The sequence below is a fragment of the Pelophylax lessonae genome, assembly GCF_965119305.1.
Source record: "Pelophylax lessonae genome assembly, chromosome: 4".
Classification (NCBI taxonomy): domain Eukaryota; kingdom Metazoa; phylum Chordata; class Amphibia; order Anura; family Ranidae; genus Pelophylax; species Pelophylax lessonae.
This window is the reverse complement of record NC_138771.1, coordinates 460,825,030-460,844,407: the sequence shown is the minus strand read 5'-3', so window position 1 is coordinate 460,844,407 and position 19,378 is coordinate 460,825,030. Positions and strand designations below refer to the sequence as shown.

The 19,378-nt window shown below is 40.5% G+C and overlaps 1 protein-coding gene across 6 annotated transcripts in view; it reads right to left on the bottom strand.

The window, feature by feature from the left end:
• GRIA1 (glutamate ionotropic receptor AMPA type subunit 1) overlaps window positions 1-19,378 on the bottom strand; it is a 455,708-nt gene that overhangs the window by 189,205 nt on the left and 247,125 nt on the right. For all 6 annotated transcript variants that reach the window (XM_082253268.1, XM_082253270.1, XM_082253272.1 and 3 more), the window contains exon 3: window positions 766-1,005. In XM_082253268.1, coding sequence (XP_082109394.1) covers window positions 766-1,005 — 240 coding nt within the window. The remainder of the gene's footprint in view (window positions 1-765; window positions 1,006-19,378) is intronic.

The window sequence follows — 19,378 nt, the reverse complement described above, 5'->3', positions numbered from 1 at the left end:
CACGCACTGACTTCCCAGGGAACGAGCCGGGGCGGGCGCACGCCTCCGCAGGTGCACGCTCGCCCGCTATTGGCTCACAAGGAAGTGAAAGGCTAGTGACGTATATATACGTCACTTTGCATGGCCGGGGCTGACCGCCGCCGTATGTAGTCGTGCGGCGGTCGGCAACCGGTTAAACCATTTCATGAAGTCCGTGTTTCTAGAAGAATTCATCCTCTTACTGTTGAGGTACAGGGTAAAGAAGAATTTGTGGTTGACAAAATTCTTGATTCCAGGATCTTCAGGAAAAAATTACAACATTTGGTTCAATAGATAAGGACCAGAGGAAAATACTTGGGAACCTGTGGAAAATGCTAATTCTCCCAGATTGACAAAAGAGTTCCACAAGAGGTTTCCTCACAAACCTGGTCCTAGGATGTCCAGGGGCTGTCTTGGAAGGAGGGGATTACTGTATTGTTCTTCTCATTGTGCCACCTGAGATGCTGGGCAGCTTCTTTTCTGATCCCCCGTGTTAATTTTGATTTAGTTTTAGTCATAGTCACTTTTTTAAACTTATTCACTTCTGTGTGCACATTTTAGCTTGAGCTTGTCATATGGTTACATCAGAAGCTGGATTGCTTAAAAGTCTAAATTGTATTAGGTACCTCAATAATAACGACACATAATAAAATTAAGACATCTATGAAGACAAAAGTTTCCTAGGTACAATATAATGAGATCAGTTGATACAAGAAAAGGCCACAAAGCAACATAGATCTGCCTTACCTCGGTCTGCATCATAAATGTACACAAATTTTTTCCACTTGTAATACTCTATTACACTGATTAGGGCATCCTGAAGTTCCGGTCTGAGCTGCAGGACAAACTGATTGGAAGTGGCTACGGGGAAGCTGGGGGTTATAAAGCAGACGTGAAGAGCACCACAAAATGATGTCAACATGTTGACTGTCTTCCGGTCATAGAACCCGAATATGGCATACACTCCCTTGGCAAACTGTGAACAAACTGAGAGAAAAATAAAATAGGTTAGAAATAGGTCAGTGTATATACATATTATAACTTTTAGAGGTACAACACTACAAATGTCCACATCATCATAAAGATAAAGAGGAACTCCATGCAAAAAGAAGACTTTTGAATTGATTCACTAGAACTGAAGAGTGTGAATTCTAGTGCAGCTCTGCATAGAAACCATTCAGCTATCAGTTTTTTTGTCAAAGCTTAATTAAACAAGCTGAAATTAAAAGCTGATTGGCTGCAATGCACAGCTGCACCAGATTTTTCACTTTTTTTAGTACATTAACCCCTGTACCTTGACTGCTACATTAAAACAGTGTACAGAATATTGGTTTCAGTGAAAGTCCATCTTCAAGGTTCTGTCTCTGGCAAAGCTTTAGGAAAGAGTGGTGAATCAGTGTCATTGGTTGTCATTCAATGAAGCATTTGCAACACTTTTCTGGCATTACAGTCGCTTTAAAAGTCCTGCACCTTATTCAAGAGAGATTTTGAGAGATTTGTGAAGAATTACGACATGTTTAATGGATTCAGGTAGTTCTTATTTGTGCCACTTTCAAAATGTGTCATCATGACTGAGCCAAATTGAAAAGGGATTACTGCCAGTTCGTAGATAACTAATCTAAAGGTAATTAAGACCAACTCAAAGTTGGCATACAGAGGTATGCCACTGCTCAGACTGGGGCCACGGTGCATTAAAGAGATGGGCAGAAGCTGCTATGAATCCAACAGCTTCCTGCTTCAGGCACCCTGGGGTTTAGGACCCTATTGCCTGCCAGCTGGCAACCAATGATGCATCCATGGACAGCTGCAAGTAAACAAAGGGCTGGGGATTATTTCATTTCCATGTTTGATCAATGATGTCCGCAAGCATCCCTGCCCTATTGTGTACATTCAGATATTGGCCAGGTAATCTCCCAACTGGCTCTTGAAAGAGGCCAGGAGCTGAACATGAACTGGGGACCGGGTTTTTGAAATATGGACACTGGAGTCTGATTGCTACCCCCAGCATGCCTCTAAAAAACTAATTCTTGCACCTGTTGCTGAGGGAGACATGACCCAATTCTAAAGAGTGTCTACAGCACTTATGAATTCCAGGGACTGCATGCAGTTCTATGCAGAACTCAACATAAACTAAGTGTATATAATCAATAAAAACACCTACCCCTATAAATCATTTCCAGTTTTGAGTAGAAACATGGTATAAAGAACTTGAAGACATGTTGATTGATTATTAACATTAAACTGAAGACCAAGCCTTTTTTGCCCCTTTTTGTTTACAAGTTTAAACTAGTATTGTTTGCTAGAAAACTACTTATAACACCCAAACATTATATATATATATATATATATATATATATATATATATATATATATTTAGCAGAGACCCTAGGGAAATAAAATGGTGATCGTTGCACATTTTTGATGTCACACAGTATTTGCACAGTGGTTTTTCAAACGCAGTTGTTTTGGGAAAAGATACACTTTGATGAATTAAAAAATAAAACCCACAATATATACCCTAATTTTTTTGTAAAATATGAAAGACGATGTTATACCAAGTAAATACTTACAATGTCACGCTTTAAAATTTCCCACACTCCTGGAATGTAAGGAATGTAGACATCAAACTTTGATCTTTTGCTTTACAAAAAAAAAAGTTTACTTCCGCCCTAGACCGGAAGAGATGTCATGATGTCACTCCAGTCCTCCAAGGCCTTAGCGGCGATCAGTAATGATCTGGTCTCTTTTTGCCTGTGTGATCAGCCGGCCGCATCGTTAGATCATTACTCGGGCATGCTGGTAAAAACGGTAAGCCCAAGAAACACTGGCAAACAGTGTGTGTGTGTGTGTGTGTGGGGGGGGGGGATAATAAGAAATGAAGTAGATCCCCTGGAACCAGCACTAATAGCCCCCTCCCAAGCAACAATAGACTCCACCCGAAACAGCAGATCTTACAAGCAAAAATAGACCCCTAGCAACAATAGACACCCTGCAACAAGATACCCCCTAGCAACAACAGATCCACCTCAGGAACAATAGACCCCTACCAGCTAGCATTGGCTGCTGAGAGACCTATTGTTGTCCAACCCCTACCAGACAGCTAACAGTAGATCTCCCAGCATCCAGCATTAATAGACCCTCCAGCAGCCAGCAACAATAGACCCCTCCCTCAACAGCAAAAATTGACCCCCCCCCCAACAACATAAGACAACCCCAGCAACAATAGACCCATCCCTCACCAAAAAATACTCCCCCCCCCCTCCTCCAACAAGAATAGATTCCCCAGCAGCTAGCATCAACAGACCCTCTAGCATTCTGCTGCACTCCTTGCCACTATAAATTGGGGACACTAGTGAGCTAGCTAGTGATGAGTCCATAAATGCTAATAGGAGTGTAAACTGCTTTTACTAAATCAAGCCCTCTAAATCTTAAAATAAATGTACAACTAAAAAAACTGTGAAGTTGTGCGCTGTTCAAATAAAAATGTATATATACTTTCAATTAATTTATAATAATATAGTAATATGACTCATAATAACAGTGTCTAAAGACGATCCATATAAAACTTGCAACAAATATCCATTCACAAATCAAAAATAGCTAGTATATCGTGTACAAAAATGAGTGCACAATCTTATAATGAGCATGCAATTGAAAGAGAAACAGAAAAAACAGAAAAAAGTCTGCTCCCAATAAAAAAATAAAAAAATAACAAAGTCTGTGCATCTTCGGTGCATTTGTGCTCCAAAGTGCACTTTTAATGTCCAGTGAAAGTTACTGATTGCTAATTGTGTGATCCAACCACCTAGTATCCATCTCTAGGTGCAATGCGCGCTCACCTGAAACAAATGGATAACTCGTAATATAAGCAAAGCTTGCCTCAAAGTAATTCTTTATTATCCCTTTAGATCCTCCTCTATCTGAGTAGTTACATTCCATGGCACATTCAAACAAACAAGATAGGTTCATCGTCCAATGCACTCACATTTAAAGGGGCTTGTAATTCGCCTTACAATATTCTTAAACATGAGAACTTGACAGGTGATATAAATGGCTTCAGCGCACCAACTCCCTATCACGGGTCGCGGTGACACCGGATCTGACGTCACAGGCTCCTACTACGCGTTACGTCACTAGTCACATGACTTCTTCAGGGTAAGAGCACAGTGACAGATGCCGTAACTATGGATCTTCTTTAGACACTTCTTTATTAATATAAAATCATTGAAAGTACATACTCATTTTTATTTAAACAGCGCACCCCTTTCCATTACTACATTCAGGAGGTGCATTCCTGCTGAAAAGCCCTGCAGACACCACTGCAATATATTACATTTGTGTTCTTGGGATTAGATACACTATTGTTAGATTACACCATATTTGTGCTTTTTGGGTTTTTTACATACTGCTGTGTATTATATGGCTTGAATAAGAACAGATAATGTAAACCGTAGCTATTTTTTTTTCAATATGTTGAATTATGTGATGCATGAATTGTTATTGTATTTTTGTAAAAAAAAAACTTGAAAAGCATTTTAAATATAAAACCTGATATAAATAAGAAAAAATAAAATCCCTGAGAGGCCAGGATGCAATATTATAACAATTCAAGAATGGAGGTGCAAATTGTTATAAATGTCCATTGGTGACTGGTTTTATTTAATAAAAGTATTGATTCCTATGAAACATAGAATTATAAAGTACATACTGTATAAATGGATACATGGCTTTCTTATGTTTAACAAATATTTTATATATATATATATGTATATATATATATATATATATATATATATATATATATATTTTTTTTTTAATTAATTAATTAATTAATTTATTTTTTCCATTGCAGTAAAGTTCGGTCATTTTGTGGCTATAGGTTTTTTTTTAAAAGAGACTTTCAAACAGCCTGTATTTTTCTATATCATATAAACAAGAGATATTCTCAGGTGTAGATAAAAGAAAAATAATTCAATTGTATCTCAGGAACAATTAATCCATATTTTAGTTTTTTCATTGTGCCTCCATCTATCTCTGTGACTTCTGAGATGGGTTTAAAATATATATAAATGACTCATAGAGCGGCACTTCAAAAGTAATATTTGTGTCCCTTTTGACCAAGGCTTAATGGCCTTCATTTGTCTTCAACATTACACTGACAGCGCTGACTGCATATAACGGCTTAATACATACTGTGCTGTGTATGAATGATATTTTTTACTGTTTAGATTTTAAAATTTAAGTACATATTGTTGTCATTAGCTTGGATTACACCCTTGATTTTGAGTGCTTGTAAATGTAAACACTTATAGTTTAGATTTATTTGTGAACGTGGCTTTGGCTGTAACAAAATTTACAGGTATTTCCAAGAATATATCACTGTACTTAAGTGTATAATTGGCAGAAAGGAGATACCCCCTGAGTGGGATAGTGTATAAAGAGATCTACCACCTACACCTATTTTGCTGGACAGTTTCAACTGTTTTAATAAAACTTGACCTCCGGAAGATTTAGCCCCCTTCATTTACCCCCATTCAATTTTTGCAATACGGCGCTGTGTTACTTTAACTAACAATTGCGTGGTCATGCGACACTGTACCCAAATATAATTTATGTCATTTTTTTTCCCAACAAATAGAGCTTTCATTTAGTTAGCATCACCGCTATGTTTTTTATTTGTTGTGCTATAAACAAAAATATACTGACAATTTTGAAAATAAAAACAAAATTTTTTACTTTCGGCTATAAAACATATGTAATAAAAAAATGTAAAAAAAATCAAATTTCTTGACAAATATAGGCTAATATGTATTCTGTTACATGTTTTTGGTAAAAGAAAAACAAAAGGCGTATATTGTTTGGGTTACGCGAACATTATAGCGTCTACAAACTATGTTATATATTTATGCAAATTTTATTAAAGTTTTTTTTTATACTACTAATGGTGGCAATCAGTGACTTCTAGCGGGACTGCAACATTGCGGTGAACAATCGGACACTAACTAACACTTTTGACTCTTTGCAGGAACCAGTGACACTAATACAGTGATCAGTTCTAAAAATATTCACTGTCACTGTACTAATGACAAGGGGGTCACCCCCCGAGCCCTCTAGGGAGGACATAATAGGACATAGCCCCCTTAAAAGGGGGCCGCCCACCATGACATGGACGTGCAAGCAGGGTACCCTCACTAAAACAAGGCAGGTGCCCCACACAATAATGGTGGTAGGACTTAAAAAATGTAGCAACCCCACAGCACCACCCGGTCTAAGGGAGGTGTCAACCTGACCATATGGCCCAGCAGGCCGCAAGTCGCAGCCTAAATTTTTGTGGGGGCCCAGCCGCATTTGCACTGATCCTCAGCCCGGCAGATGCCCAAAGGAAGAGTGGAGGCTTCCGTCTCGGCCACATGCTGTCTCAGACAGCAGCCTGGTAGGCCGCAAGCCGCGGCCTAAATTTTTAAAGGGGGGCCCGGCTGCCAGGACGTGAGCCCCAGCTGAGCCGACCACCCAGGGCAGCGGAGGGGAAGGCGGATTCCGAAACGGGAGGCAGCGGCTTCTGCCATTCTCACAGGGGCTGCCTCACATAGGTTTTGACGAGTAGGCCGCAAAGTCGTAGCCTAAATTTTTGGCCCAATCCGGCCGCGTGAGGCATATACCCACGGGTGGTAAAAACATCCGCTCTCCCAGACAGCAACTGCCACAGGGAGCACAGAGGACATCCCTGCCCTAGTCACCAATCCCCAGGTGGCAGGGAACCCTGCTCTGCTCCCCTATTGCACACCAGTTAAAAAACAGTCAGCAGAAACTATAACCAACCCCTGCTTAAGAGCATGTGGGGGGAGGGGTGTGGAGGGACGAAAGAGCCACAGTTGCTGAGATTTTAGAAGGGCTGGGGGGAAGGGAGAGGAACCCGGGGGCCCGACCATCCCAGGGAGGGACCCGCGTCCACCCCAAAACCCTCCAGTAGTAGGGGGCCAGCTACTTACCACACCAGGAACAGGGTGGGCACCGCTCCGGACAGGACACCGCTCAATCGTAATGTGGGTGCTGTCAGCCAGGAGGAAACGCTGTGATTTAGGTCGTAACCAGTTCGTATGCATCCTCACGAGATGTTTAACTCGCAGGCTAGCCCTCCTCCAGTGGGGCTATGTTGCGTGCCGACCTAGCGCGGAGCTGCGGTCTGGACACGCTCGCTGGCCGGACTGGGGGGACCCTAAGGACCTATATTACCCAGTTAGGCACTTGATTGTAGTTCTCACACAAAATAATAAAAAGAGGAAAAAAAAATTCCATTTTAAATGAAAAAAATTGTCAGGACCAGAGATCCCAGCAAGGAACTAGGTCCGTACTCCTGACTAGGCAGAAACAAAAACTGAGTGCCTATAGCTGAGAGTGGGTGTATATCCCCTGGGACTGCCCATAGGCGTAGTCAAGCTTTTTCCTGCCTAGTGTCCTACTCCTGTAGGGGGCAGTATAACCCAATGGTTAAGAAGAATCAGGAGCTGTGTCTGTCAATAAACGAAAAAGAAATGTTGAATTATTTTGCTAAAATATAAAAAGTGTCCCTTGTAGTTTGCCATTTGGGAATGATCCTGGTTTTTGCTTCTAGCCATTTCCTCCTCCCAAGTCAACTGACATGAATCATGTTGAAAATTCATATTTTTTTTTTCTTCACACATCAGATATTGCTCTGATCCTACCACTCATCCCTGACCTCCCGGTCACTTCACAAATCCAAGTTTGTTCCAACACACAGATGATGCCATGCTGTGCAGTGGGACCAGCAAGGAAACAGATACATTAGATGTAACAACATCAAGGCATACATCAGCTTTGCTTGGAGACCAGTTTCCCCAATTTAGTCTGCAAAAGAAGACTTGTTTTAAATAACTTTTTTTAGTTCTCTATGAAAAACTTTTACTGGAATGGCTATAAAGGGCAATGCAATTCTATAATGAAAATTTCAAAACATAATCATGCCTCTGATGAAGTCATTCATTCTATTGAAATGCATCAGGTTGGGTTAAGGAACATCAGCAGGCACTCTGCTGGGTACATGGCAGGATTTGTGAGTCTGAAGCTTTTATCGATGTGCCCGGTTCAGTGATTTCTTACATATGCTGGGAGCATTTATATTTGAAAGTACTGGGTTTTATACTTTTAAGCTTTCATTATAATTTGGTCAGTAACATAACAAGCCTTTTTATTGCTCCTTAAAGTGGTTCTAAAGTTAGAAGGTTTCTTTATCTTATTGCATTCTATGCATTAGGATAAAAAAAAACCTTTTGTGTGCAGCAGTCCCCCTAATACTTACATGAGCCCCATCTTGATGCAGAGATGTTGCACAAGAGTCTTGGCTGTCCGGGACTCTTCCCCCTCATTGGCTGAGACAGCAGTGGGAGCCAATGAAACCAATCAAAGTCAGTGAGATAATGAGGAGAGAGACTTCTATTAGCCATCTATAGTTTTAACCTCTTCCGGACCACCCCACATACCTATACTGTGGCAGGGCTGCTCTTTAGCGCAAAATTATGTACCTGTATGCCATTTTCTGTTCCCGGATCTGGAGAGCGAATGTGTGCCGTAAGCAACCTGCTCCCACTGTGATTGGACACAGTGAGAGCCAATAGCGGGTCCGGTGGACACGATGTTCCCCGGCACCCAGTGATTGTTCCCGACAGAGGCAGAATGGTGGTCTGCCTATATAAACAAGGCAGATCGCCATTCTATCAGAGGGGAAGATGGAGATCCTGAGTTTCTGCTAAGCAGGAACATGAATCTCTGTCTTCCTCCAGTCAAAGCAACCCCCAAACAGTTAGCAAGAACTCCCAGGGAACACAGTTAACCCTTTAATCGCCCCTGATGTTAACCCCTTCCCTGCCAGTGTCATTGGCACAGTGACAGTGCATTTTTGTTTAGCACTGATCACTGTATTGGTGTCATTGGTCCACAAAAAGTATCACTTAGTGTCAGATTTGTCCGCCGCAATGTCACAGTCAAAAATTGCTGATCGCTGCCATTACTAGTGAAGAAAATAAAAATTCCATGAACCTATTCCATAGTTTGTAGACTCTATAACGTTTGTGCAAACCAATCAATATAGGTTTATTGAGATTTTTTAACAAAAATATATAGCAGAATACAAATTGGCCTAAATTGATGAAGAAATTTGATTTTTTCAATGTTTTTATTGGATATGTTTTATAGCAGAAATATTGTTTTTTTTTTTTTTTTAAATTGTTGGTCTTTTTTTGATTTTAGCGCAAAAAATAAAAACCGCAGAGGTGATGAAACGCCACCAAAAAAAGCTCTAAAAAAGGACATCAATTTTATTTAGGTACAGTGTCGCACAACAGCGCAATTGTCAGTTCAAATAACGCAGTGCTGTATCGCAAAAAATGGACTGGTCATGATGGGGGGTAAACCTTCCAGGGCTGAAATGGTTAAACATGATTGGGGGAGATTTTTGATTTGAAGAGACATTGCTTGAATATTGGAGGATATTACATAAGCGCTGAATGGCTTACCTTAATGAGATTGACCAAATATTGCAATGAGTTTTAGTCCATCTGGTGGAAGCATTTTGCGTATGTGTACTGATACACACCCACTAATGTAACTTTCTAATTTCAAGAGGAAGAGCAACAATATTATGTGGACATTTGTTTTATAGTATTTTTTTTCTATGCATTTGTAATATTTATTTATTTTTTGTTCCAAACAAGTGTAATATGTATTTATGTGTATAGTGAGTAATATGGATTTGTATGTGTATTATAAAGGATTTATACCAGAGGTGGTCAACCTTTCGAAGAGCAATGTCCACTTAAGTGATTTGGTAACTGGTTGTGGGCCACGATGAAATGAAATGGTTCAGAAATTTGATTTTTTTATTTTGAATAATAGAAAACAGTTTTCTCTTGCAGCCTCTGAATGTCGGTGTGACAGAGAGGAGGAGAAGGAAGCTTTCAGCAGTTGCAGGATGAAAATGTAGAGGATCAGTTCCTCTATATACCACCCACAACACCCCTCCTGTCTTAGTGTGAAACAGAATGTGACAGGTAGGCCGGGTGGGCCCCCTGGAGCATGGGATCGGGTCACCATTGCGGCTCCTTATGCTACACAAGTGGTTGGGGTGTTTGGTAAAAACACATCTCAACTATGGAGTTTTACTGCTCCCCAAACTGCAAATGTAAACAAGCCCTTATTGTCCTAAACCCCCTATAAGGCTGCTTTCACATTGATGCGCTGCGGTTTACCCGGGTGTGTTCTGAAAGCGCACCAAAACTTCTGAATGCAGGAGTTTTGGTGCGCTTTCAGGAAGTGCACCACATCCGCAGGATATAATGGAAGTCTATGGCAAAGTGCATCTAATCCACAGGAAAGCCGCAGGTTCACTGAGCTGCACCCATGGATCAGTGTAAAGGCAGCCTAAAAGTTGTCAACCCTTTTATAGGTGCTAATATGCCCATTGCAAACACACAGTGTGTGTGTTATTTTAGCCCTGGTTCACACCAGTGTGGCTTTGAAGTCAGGCTACTTCAGAGCGACTTCAAAGCTGACTTCATGTGCAGCTTGCTAACATCTGTGCGACTTCATTTAACATATGTCAATGCAAAAGTTGCACTGAAATCACACAGAAATAGTGTAGGAACCTTTTTCAATGTTTTTATGGCTTGAGTTGCACTCATTTGAATGGTTCCATTGTTGCAAATGGCATGACAAGTCATACTGGTGTGAACCAGGGCTCATACACTGACCTGTTTTTCCTCTTCCAGCTTCTGATGGCATTGCTTTCAAGACTGCTAGAAAGGACCCAGGCGAAGTGCACTTGGTACAAATCTGACTGGGACAGGAGCCAGCACTACAGAGGAGGCTTGATGCACTCTGATGCTCTGGGATGGTGGGTCAGCCAGGCCAGATCACAATCAACAAGATGCCAACCCTGGGCAAGTGCTTCCCTGGTCTGAGGTTGAGAGCAACATCAAAGGGCTCCGAGGGCCACAGCCTGAGTGTCCCTGATTTATTCATAACCCCTTTAGCGCTAGTTAGTAACCACATGGTCCACAAAGTCCATGTAAAATGTATAATGCAGGTTGCAAAGGATGCTCGGCTAGCTCCTTCCGACGCGTTTCGTCATTACAATGTCTTCAGGGGCCCCCTAAAGACGTCGTAACACGTCGGAAGGAGCTAGCCGAGCGTCATCTACGTCACACCCCGAAGTCGATGGTCGGCCATGTTTTTGGTTATCATCAGAGGAACGCTGTTCAGTGCTTGTATTTATCCATGCTTGTAACATTTCTACATATGGTGAGTGTATACCTTACCTTTTATCAATAAAATTAATCGAGGATACTGCACTATGTGCATGTTTCCCTTTGGTGTCTCTCACAATTTATGAGGTTGTTGGTCCACCAAGATACCATAGGAGGATCGGGCCTTTGTATTGTATGCGGATCTCTATAAACAAGCCTGGAGGTTGGAGGTGGTGATTATACACAGTGTATGTCCCTGGGGAGCCTGGCGCCTGTGAAGGAGGTTGTAGCGGTCCCTTAACTGCTTACTGCTGTACTCCTTTAGCCATCCGGTAAGAGTCAGTGTGTGGTGGCTGGGTCTGTTACATCTATAACCGGTCAAGCACCTGGGTGAAGAATCCATTGATCTTTTAATCTGCATCCCTTGCAACCTGCATTATACATTTTACATGGACTTTTAGGTTCTTGTATTTCTATGTGGTTACTAACTAGCGCTACTCATATGTCCATATATAAGCCAAAGAACCAGTACAAATAGAATGGTGTACATGCCTTACTGAGGGTGGTGGTAAGAACTCACCAATTTGCAGTATGGTGGGGGACTACTGCAGGTGATCTAGGTGGCAGGCCAGGCCAAATGGAAAATAATGTTCTCCTTACCATCTTTGTGCCAAAGTAAACCCCATTAATTTTCCCTAAATTTGCAAAGTATAGGTTTTCTCAAAGGTGGTCGAATAGCAATTACCTGTACCCCCAATTTTAAAGCCTCCCCCACTTGTTGTAGCAATATGTATGCAACCTCTGCTGGATTTTATTTTTTATTTTATACCACCAATATGATACAGGGATTGTGGAAAAAAATGCAGCTGGGGGAAACAATAGACACATTTTGCATCGGAGATCCAACAAGATTTAAAACCCCCATGGCCCTAAGCTGGATCCCCACTAAGACAGTGATTATCGCTAGTGGTTATAGTAGCCGTTAGCGCTACCTGCAAGAGAATCTGGCAGGCTGGTTGTACCCAAGTTGATTGATCGATCGATCAATCAACTTGGAACATTCAGCCTGCCCATTACTGGTTAAAATCTCAGCCAGTTCCTGCTAAACTTGCTGAGATTTGAACCTTGTATGGCCAGCCTTTGCAAAAGGAAACTGGGCAGGACTGACAACATTTAGTGCACAAAAATGTAGTGTGTTGTCAGCCTACAACAAGACTTACAAACCAAGAGCAATTCTGTCAGATTAACAGGTGCATTTGCAAGGTGTTTATAGAGAAAAAACATAGGAATTGTGCATGTATTGCAGATATGTACTGCATATGTTTTTCTTTTACTCTGACATACACTTTAACCCTTTGCACTCCTAAAAGGTGTGCAAAAAAAGAGTAATTTTGCATTTTTTCACACGTCTATATATCATTTTAGGCCTGAAGATTACTTAAAACCTCAAAACATAATTTCTGAAAGCAGAGACCCTGGAGAATAAAATGTTGGTAGTAGATACATATTCGCCAGCACACCATGGATCTTGCAAAAGCAATCGAAAAACTTTATTGCAAAAAGGATCACATCAAGAAAACAGTGCAATGTTTCGGAGCCACGCAGGACTCCTTCGCCAGTCATCACATGCCTGACGAAGGGGTCCTGCATGGCTCCGAAACGTTTTTTTTTATGTGATCCTATTGTTCTAACGCTAGCATTCATGGTGATGTGTAGCATGTGTAGAGTAATTTACATTTTTGTGTTTAAGCACCCCTGATATGTGTGTTTACATTCCTATGTGCATGTATGTGGGGGTGGAGAAGGGAGTGAGGTCTCAAAAATTTTTGGAGGACTTTTAATTAATTTCTTACCTGGCCACAGCCGCCAGGGATGTAACAGCAGATACTGAAAGTGACATTTTACATGTTACTTCTCAGTTCTTACTAGGTAGGGGAGATCAGTGAATAGATCTTTGCTGGTCTCCTTACTATCTAATGGGGATGGGGTTGTAAGCAACATTCTAGGAGTCAGTGGAAGAGAGGAAGCGATTGCTTCCATCCTACAGCTGAAAGTTGGATTAAAAATCCCATCCAGCACATTTTTTGTTTCTATTTTTACCTTCTAAAACATTTCTCACCTAAGGCCCCCATCTAGATTTCTGGCTGAGGGGGAACAATTTTCCAGTAATGTAGATGTACCCACGCTGTTCGGTTCCCTATGGTCCCCTTATGATGATCTCAGCCTAGCACTCCTCTTCTGGATCCTGAGAGTAACCTATTGCTGAACAGCCAAAAGGAAATGTCCATGTCAAGCAAACAGTTATATGGAGGCCTTAAGAAGGACCCCCACCCTAAGTAAACAAAAGAAAAAACAAGACTGGGACTGAAGTATCACTTGGCCACAGATTTAGGAGAGTTAAAGAAGAATTTAGATATTAGACATTGTAATTAGAGGTAGGTGGTGGGGTTAGGGGGAGCCTGTAGTTGAGCTTTAAGAATGTCCTTTAAAGTTAAACTCCAGGATTATCATATATTGTTTAATACAAGAGTCATGTGTGTTTTTACTTGAACCTTGTTGTGCTTTGTGTACTTCTAGATCTGGGCAGTAATCCAGTGTGAAATGTTTTCTCTGTGCATGAGCTTCCAGTAATAAAGTCTGGCCATTGCCACTCCTACTCTATGTTCACAGTGACTAGTCTCCGCCCCCCTGTAGTTTTCTGCAGGAAGCCTGTAATGGGTGGGGCCTGCTGTGTCCCTCCCACAGCTCTTCTCTCTGCACAGGCTATGTACAGCATAATGACAAAGTCACTGCTATTTTTTGCACTTAATATATGGAATTTTTAAAGGCACTTGGTGCACACAAAGTGGATGTACTGAATATCCTTTGCAGTTTAAGGGATATACCTATATTCATTTTTTGTTCCTGGTGTTCGGCCTTTAAGGTTCTTAGACCATGTGAAGCTAAGTGCATTGTGATAATATTTCTGCATTTTACGATCATGTGAAGCTAATTGCATTGTGATGATATTTCTGCATTTTACCACCTAGCATAGGAGGGGCAAGATCAACTTACATCTTGGACGTGTATCAAATCCAAACAGAGATTGAAAGGATGGTAATTCTGTTTGAGTTTTATTTTTCCATTGAGCTTGATGGCCTTTGATGTAGTATTTAAGCTCTTCTCTGCAGGTCATAGAGAATCATTCCAGCCCTCTTTCCACCTTCCTAAAACAACAGTTCTGCTGCAGAAGTAATCCCTCTCCACGATGACATTGAGGGAGGGTATCATTAAGACGGTGTCAGATTCTGGCATTTTATTCATAACGGTGTACACTTCACAGATCCTTTGATCATCTTTGTTCTAAGCTACTCTGCCCTAATGCCCTGCTCTGCTACTTAAAGTCTAAGTGAATGCAAATCACGACTACGAAATCTGTGTGCCCACATCACAATGTTCATTCCCTTTTTCCTGGCCTTTCTGCCTATTTCTCCCATCAGAACATCTACCTCTGTAGATCAATCGTAGATTGAAATAAAGAGAGCAGCTTTTTTTTTTTTTCCTACAGAGCTCTAGAAGCTAGGTATAGCAGCTAGATGCTGCAATATCCAAATGTTTAGATAACCAATTAAATACACATCTACCAAAGGGCCCTAGGGCATCTTGTCACATTCAATTAAAAACCTTCCTGTTTTGTGAGAAACAAGTTCTCAGCATTAAGTCTTGGAAATGTTAAAGGGCCAAAAAGTGATGGTTGCTTTTAAGGCTATGAAGGTAGCAGATTTATATTTTAATGATGTTCTTATCACAGTATGACCTATATAACCAGAATAGGTAGACACTAGGACCAGCTGAACAAAATGTTAGGGCTGAGAACTTATTGAAAATGATTATTTAATTTCTACAGGTTACAGACCTGAGAACCTGCATCCAGTACGGCTTTGGATAGTGCTTTCTAAACTCTGATTAGTTGTAGCATAATCAAGACCTTTTGTCTTGTAGAGGTACCATCTGTAATCTCTCATCTGTTAACTATTCAGAAGGGGTTGACTTCCTCTGTTAACCCAGGTGCCAGGTCTCACTTTTTGAACCCCTTCCTTGCCAAGTTCCCTTGCAGATAGTTGCCACACTACTTACTAAGAGAAACATCATCTAATCACAGCTTTCTCCAAAATAGTGACTCTAGGAGACTGCGCTTGAAATCACAATCTTTGTTTTATTGTTTGATAGGTCTAATTGAACTATACAGGTACACCCAAAAGTGACAATTGTGGTAGAGAAAGCATGGCAAAAAAGAAAAGCACAAAGTTCAACTTTTAGGTCTCTGCTCAGTCCTATTTTTGCTTCCCAGTGGTCCAAAAGTATTAAATGTACAATCAATTGGAAAACACATTTTGGATACAGAAGTGCTGCTTCTTCAGAATGGAGCCTATGACGGGTAAACTCACAGTCCTTTTTTGCAATTCTTAGCAGTTCATACTTGTGACGGGAGTCACTTTGGGCATGGGGGTTGTGGACCACAAATTCCTTTAGAGAGGTCGGGGGGCACCATGCCCAGCCTTATGAGGCTCTCTTATGTTTAAGTCACCCTGCATCTGTTATGGATGCAGGGTGACCAGGAGGCTGGTGAACACTGAAAATATGGTTTGGACTACTACAAATGGGACAGTCATATTCAGGAATATTGTCTCCCTTGTAATATGAAGATTTTTATTCCCTGTACAGTATGAGGTCTCTGACCAGGAAGTACAAATCCTAATATGGTCATTCCAGGAAGTTCAATGACTGTCTAACAATGTTGCTTTTGTCTGAGGTGGCTTTCCATTCACCTATTGTCGGGTGTGCTAATGAACTCACCTGCTGTCTGCTAAGGGATATATTGACACTCAGAGTAATGTGTATTGAGGGCTCGTTAGGGAACCATTGTTCTGTGTCTGGCTATTGTGTACATTGATTGCTCCCTGGGGGCTTCTGTCTCCTTGCACATGGCAGTCCTTCTGGTCAAGCTATCTGACCAATAACTGCTGACTCATTTTCAATTCCTCATTTGCATGGCTAAGGAGGACCAGAAGGGGAACTGCAGGTACTTTACAATTGACCAATAGGAAAGCGGTTGTTGGGGGCAGGATGTTCCAAATTCTGTATAAAAGTGTGCTGCGTTCTTCCAATAAATTGTCTTCCTGTTTGAACTTACATACAGCCTGCTTGTGTTTGTTCTAATGGATTCCGAATGGCACATAGCTGTAGTTCGGATCACGGAGCCTTGGTTGACCGAACCATCAGACGTTGCGATCTGCAAGCTGACTCACTAGAAACAGAGGAGTGTCGGGAGAGCGGAAGTGAGCGAGCAAAGGGTCTCGTCACAATACTCATGTATGTTCATACTCATGTTTAAAGTAAATATTAATTAGAATAAAATAAATTGTAAAAAGGAGACTTAAATATAACACTCAAAAATTTAAATATATATAAAAAATACAAAATAAACATTTTGTTTAAGCAAGCATTAAAATTCATTAAAATTATTTAATTGGTTTAAAAACCTCATAAATTCATAGGTGTGCATAGCATGAGTATGACCACCTCAATTACAGATATTAAGACATTAAAATCACAGGTTGGTGCATTTCACAGATTTCTTGGGCCACTGTGATAGCTGAAGCAGTAGAAGAAATTCATGAAATGACCTATGGTTAAAATATGCTTTAAAATCTGTAATTGAGGTGGTCAAACTCATACCATTCACACGTATGCATTAATGAGGTTTTTAAACCAATTTATTAACTTTGATGAATTGTAATCCATGTTTAAACAATTTTTTTGTGTTTTGTATATATATATATATATATATATATATATATATACACAGTATCTTACAAAAGTGAGTACACCCCTCACATTTTTGAAAATATTTATTATATATTTTCATGTGACAACACTGAATAAATTACACTTTGCTACAATGTAAAGTAGTGAGTGTACAGCTTGTATAACAGTGTAAATTTGCTGTCCCCTCAAAATAACTCAAAACACAGCCATTATTGTCTAAACAAACCACTGGCAACAAAAGTGAGTACACCCTTAAGTGAAAATGTACATTGGACCCAATTAGCCATTTTCCCTCCCTGGTATTATGTAACTCGTTAGTGTTACAAGGTCTCAGGTCTGAATGGGGAGCAGGTGTGTTAAATTTGGTGTTATCACTCTCTCTCTCATACTGATCATTGGAAGTTCAACATGGCACCTCATGGCAAAGAACTCTGTTAGGATCTGGAAAAAATAATTTTTGCTCTACATAAAGATGGCCTAGGCCAGTTATGGCGAACCTTGGCACCCCAGATGTTTTAGAACTTCATTTCCCATGATGCTCAACTACATGCAGAGTGCATGAGCATCATGAGAAATGTAGTTCCAAAACATCTGGGGTGTTAAGGTTCGCCATCACTGGCTTAGGCTATAAGAAGATTGCTAAGACCCTTAAACTGAGCAGCAGCACGGTGGCCAAGACCATACAGTGGTTTAACAGGACAGGTTCCACTCAGAACAGGCCTCACCAAGGTCGACCAAAGAAGTTGAGTGGGATTATAAAAAAAGGACTTTATATGGGTTTACCTGTGTTAGGCTTTATTCCACAGAAGAAAAATCTCTTTATCCAAATCCCAATGTGTATTCCAGATTAATGTACAATCACTGCTTTTGGTTAATCTACTTATTGTGGGAGGAGCCTCTTCTTGTGAAGTTAAAGGAGGAAGTTAATATCTGTAATTGAGGTGGTCATACTCATGCCTTTTACATCTGAACTTTTGAGAGTTCAAACCAATCAAACAAGTCTGATGTATTTAATACATATATATTTTTATACCGGTATATATATATATATATATATATATATATATTTTTTTTTTTTTTGCTTCCAATATGTGCTGTATTTAAAGTAAACCTAAACTGTTTCAAACAAAATTAACTATTTGTAATTCTTATGCTGCTAGCATTAGTAAATACCGTATATAGGAAAGTGTAATATAGTTACTTGTTATAAACTTGTTTTTATATTTCTTCAGTTATTTCCTGGTTTCTGGCTTAGGCCAAAATGATGTTATATGTTCCAGGAGTCTTCAGGGGAATTTTAGTTTCATCTGGAGGAGAGGCTTTCTCAGCTAAGCACACTCTCTTGCTTGTATGCCAGAGCCAAAGGCAGGTGGACTCCCCTTTCTACAATTTCCTCCTATTTTGGGATAATAGTACTTTAACCACTTCTCATTAGGTGGAAGCCATATGATGTCTTGGAGTTTAAGTGGTTTAATCTGAATGATGCCTGCAGCTGTAGATATCTTTTTTTCAGCCGGGGATTCCCAATCATAGCGGCTGTCCCCTCCCACCGCCCTCCGGTGCTTCTACCGATTTGCCTGGAGAATGAAACTGCCGGTGGCAGAAGTTTACCATAGATGGTCCCCGATCATCTCTCAGACTCTCAGAGGTCGTTATGACATCATGTCCGGCCCTGGCAGTTGTAAACACTGCCGTGTATTCGGATGGAGAGCCTGAGATTGTTTTTTTTTTTCATCTCAGCTTTTCCAGCCTAGAGGAGAGATGTGGGGACTTAAAGACCCCACATCATCTCTCTATTAAAAAAGGACCTGTCCTTGTAAAATGAATAAAAGTGCTAAAAAAAAAAAAATTTAAAGAGAAAGTGTCAAAATAAAAAAAATAAAAAGTAAAATAAACAATAAGAAAAAAAAACTAATTTGAAGCACTCACGTCCCGGCATGCTCGCATGCAGAAGCAAACACATATGTACATCCTGCCCATACATGTAAACGGCGTTCAAACCACACATGAGAGGTATTGCTGCAAACATTAGAGCGAGAGCAATACTTCTAGCCCAAGACCTCCTCTGTAACTCTCAACAGGTAATCTGTAGAAATTTTTAAAGTGTCGTCCATGGAGATTTTTAAGTACTGAAGTCTGGCGCCATTTCAAAGCAATTCCAAAAGCATGACATGTTAGGTATCTATTTACCAAGCGTAACGTCATTTTTCACACAAAACGCATTTGAAAAAGTTGCTGCGCAAATAATAGTTGCAATGACCACCATTTTAATCCCTAGGGTCTTTGCTAAAAAA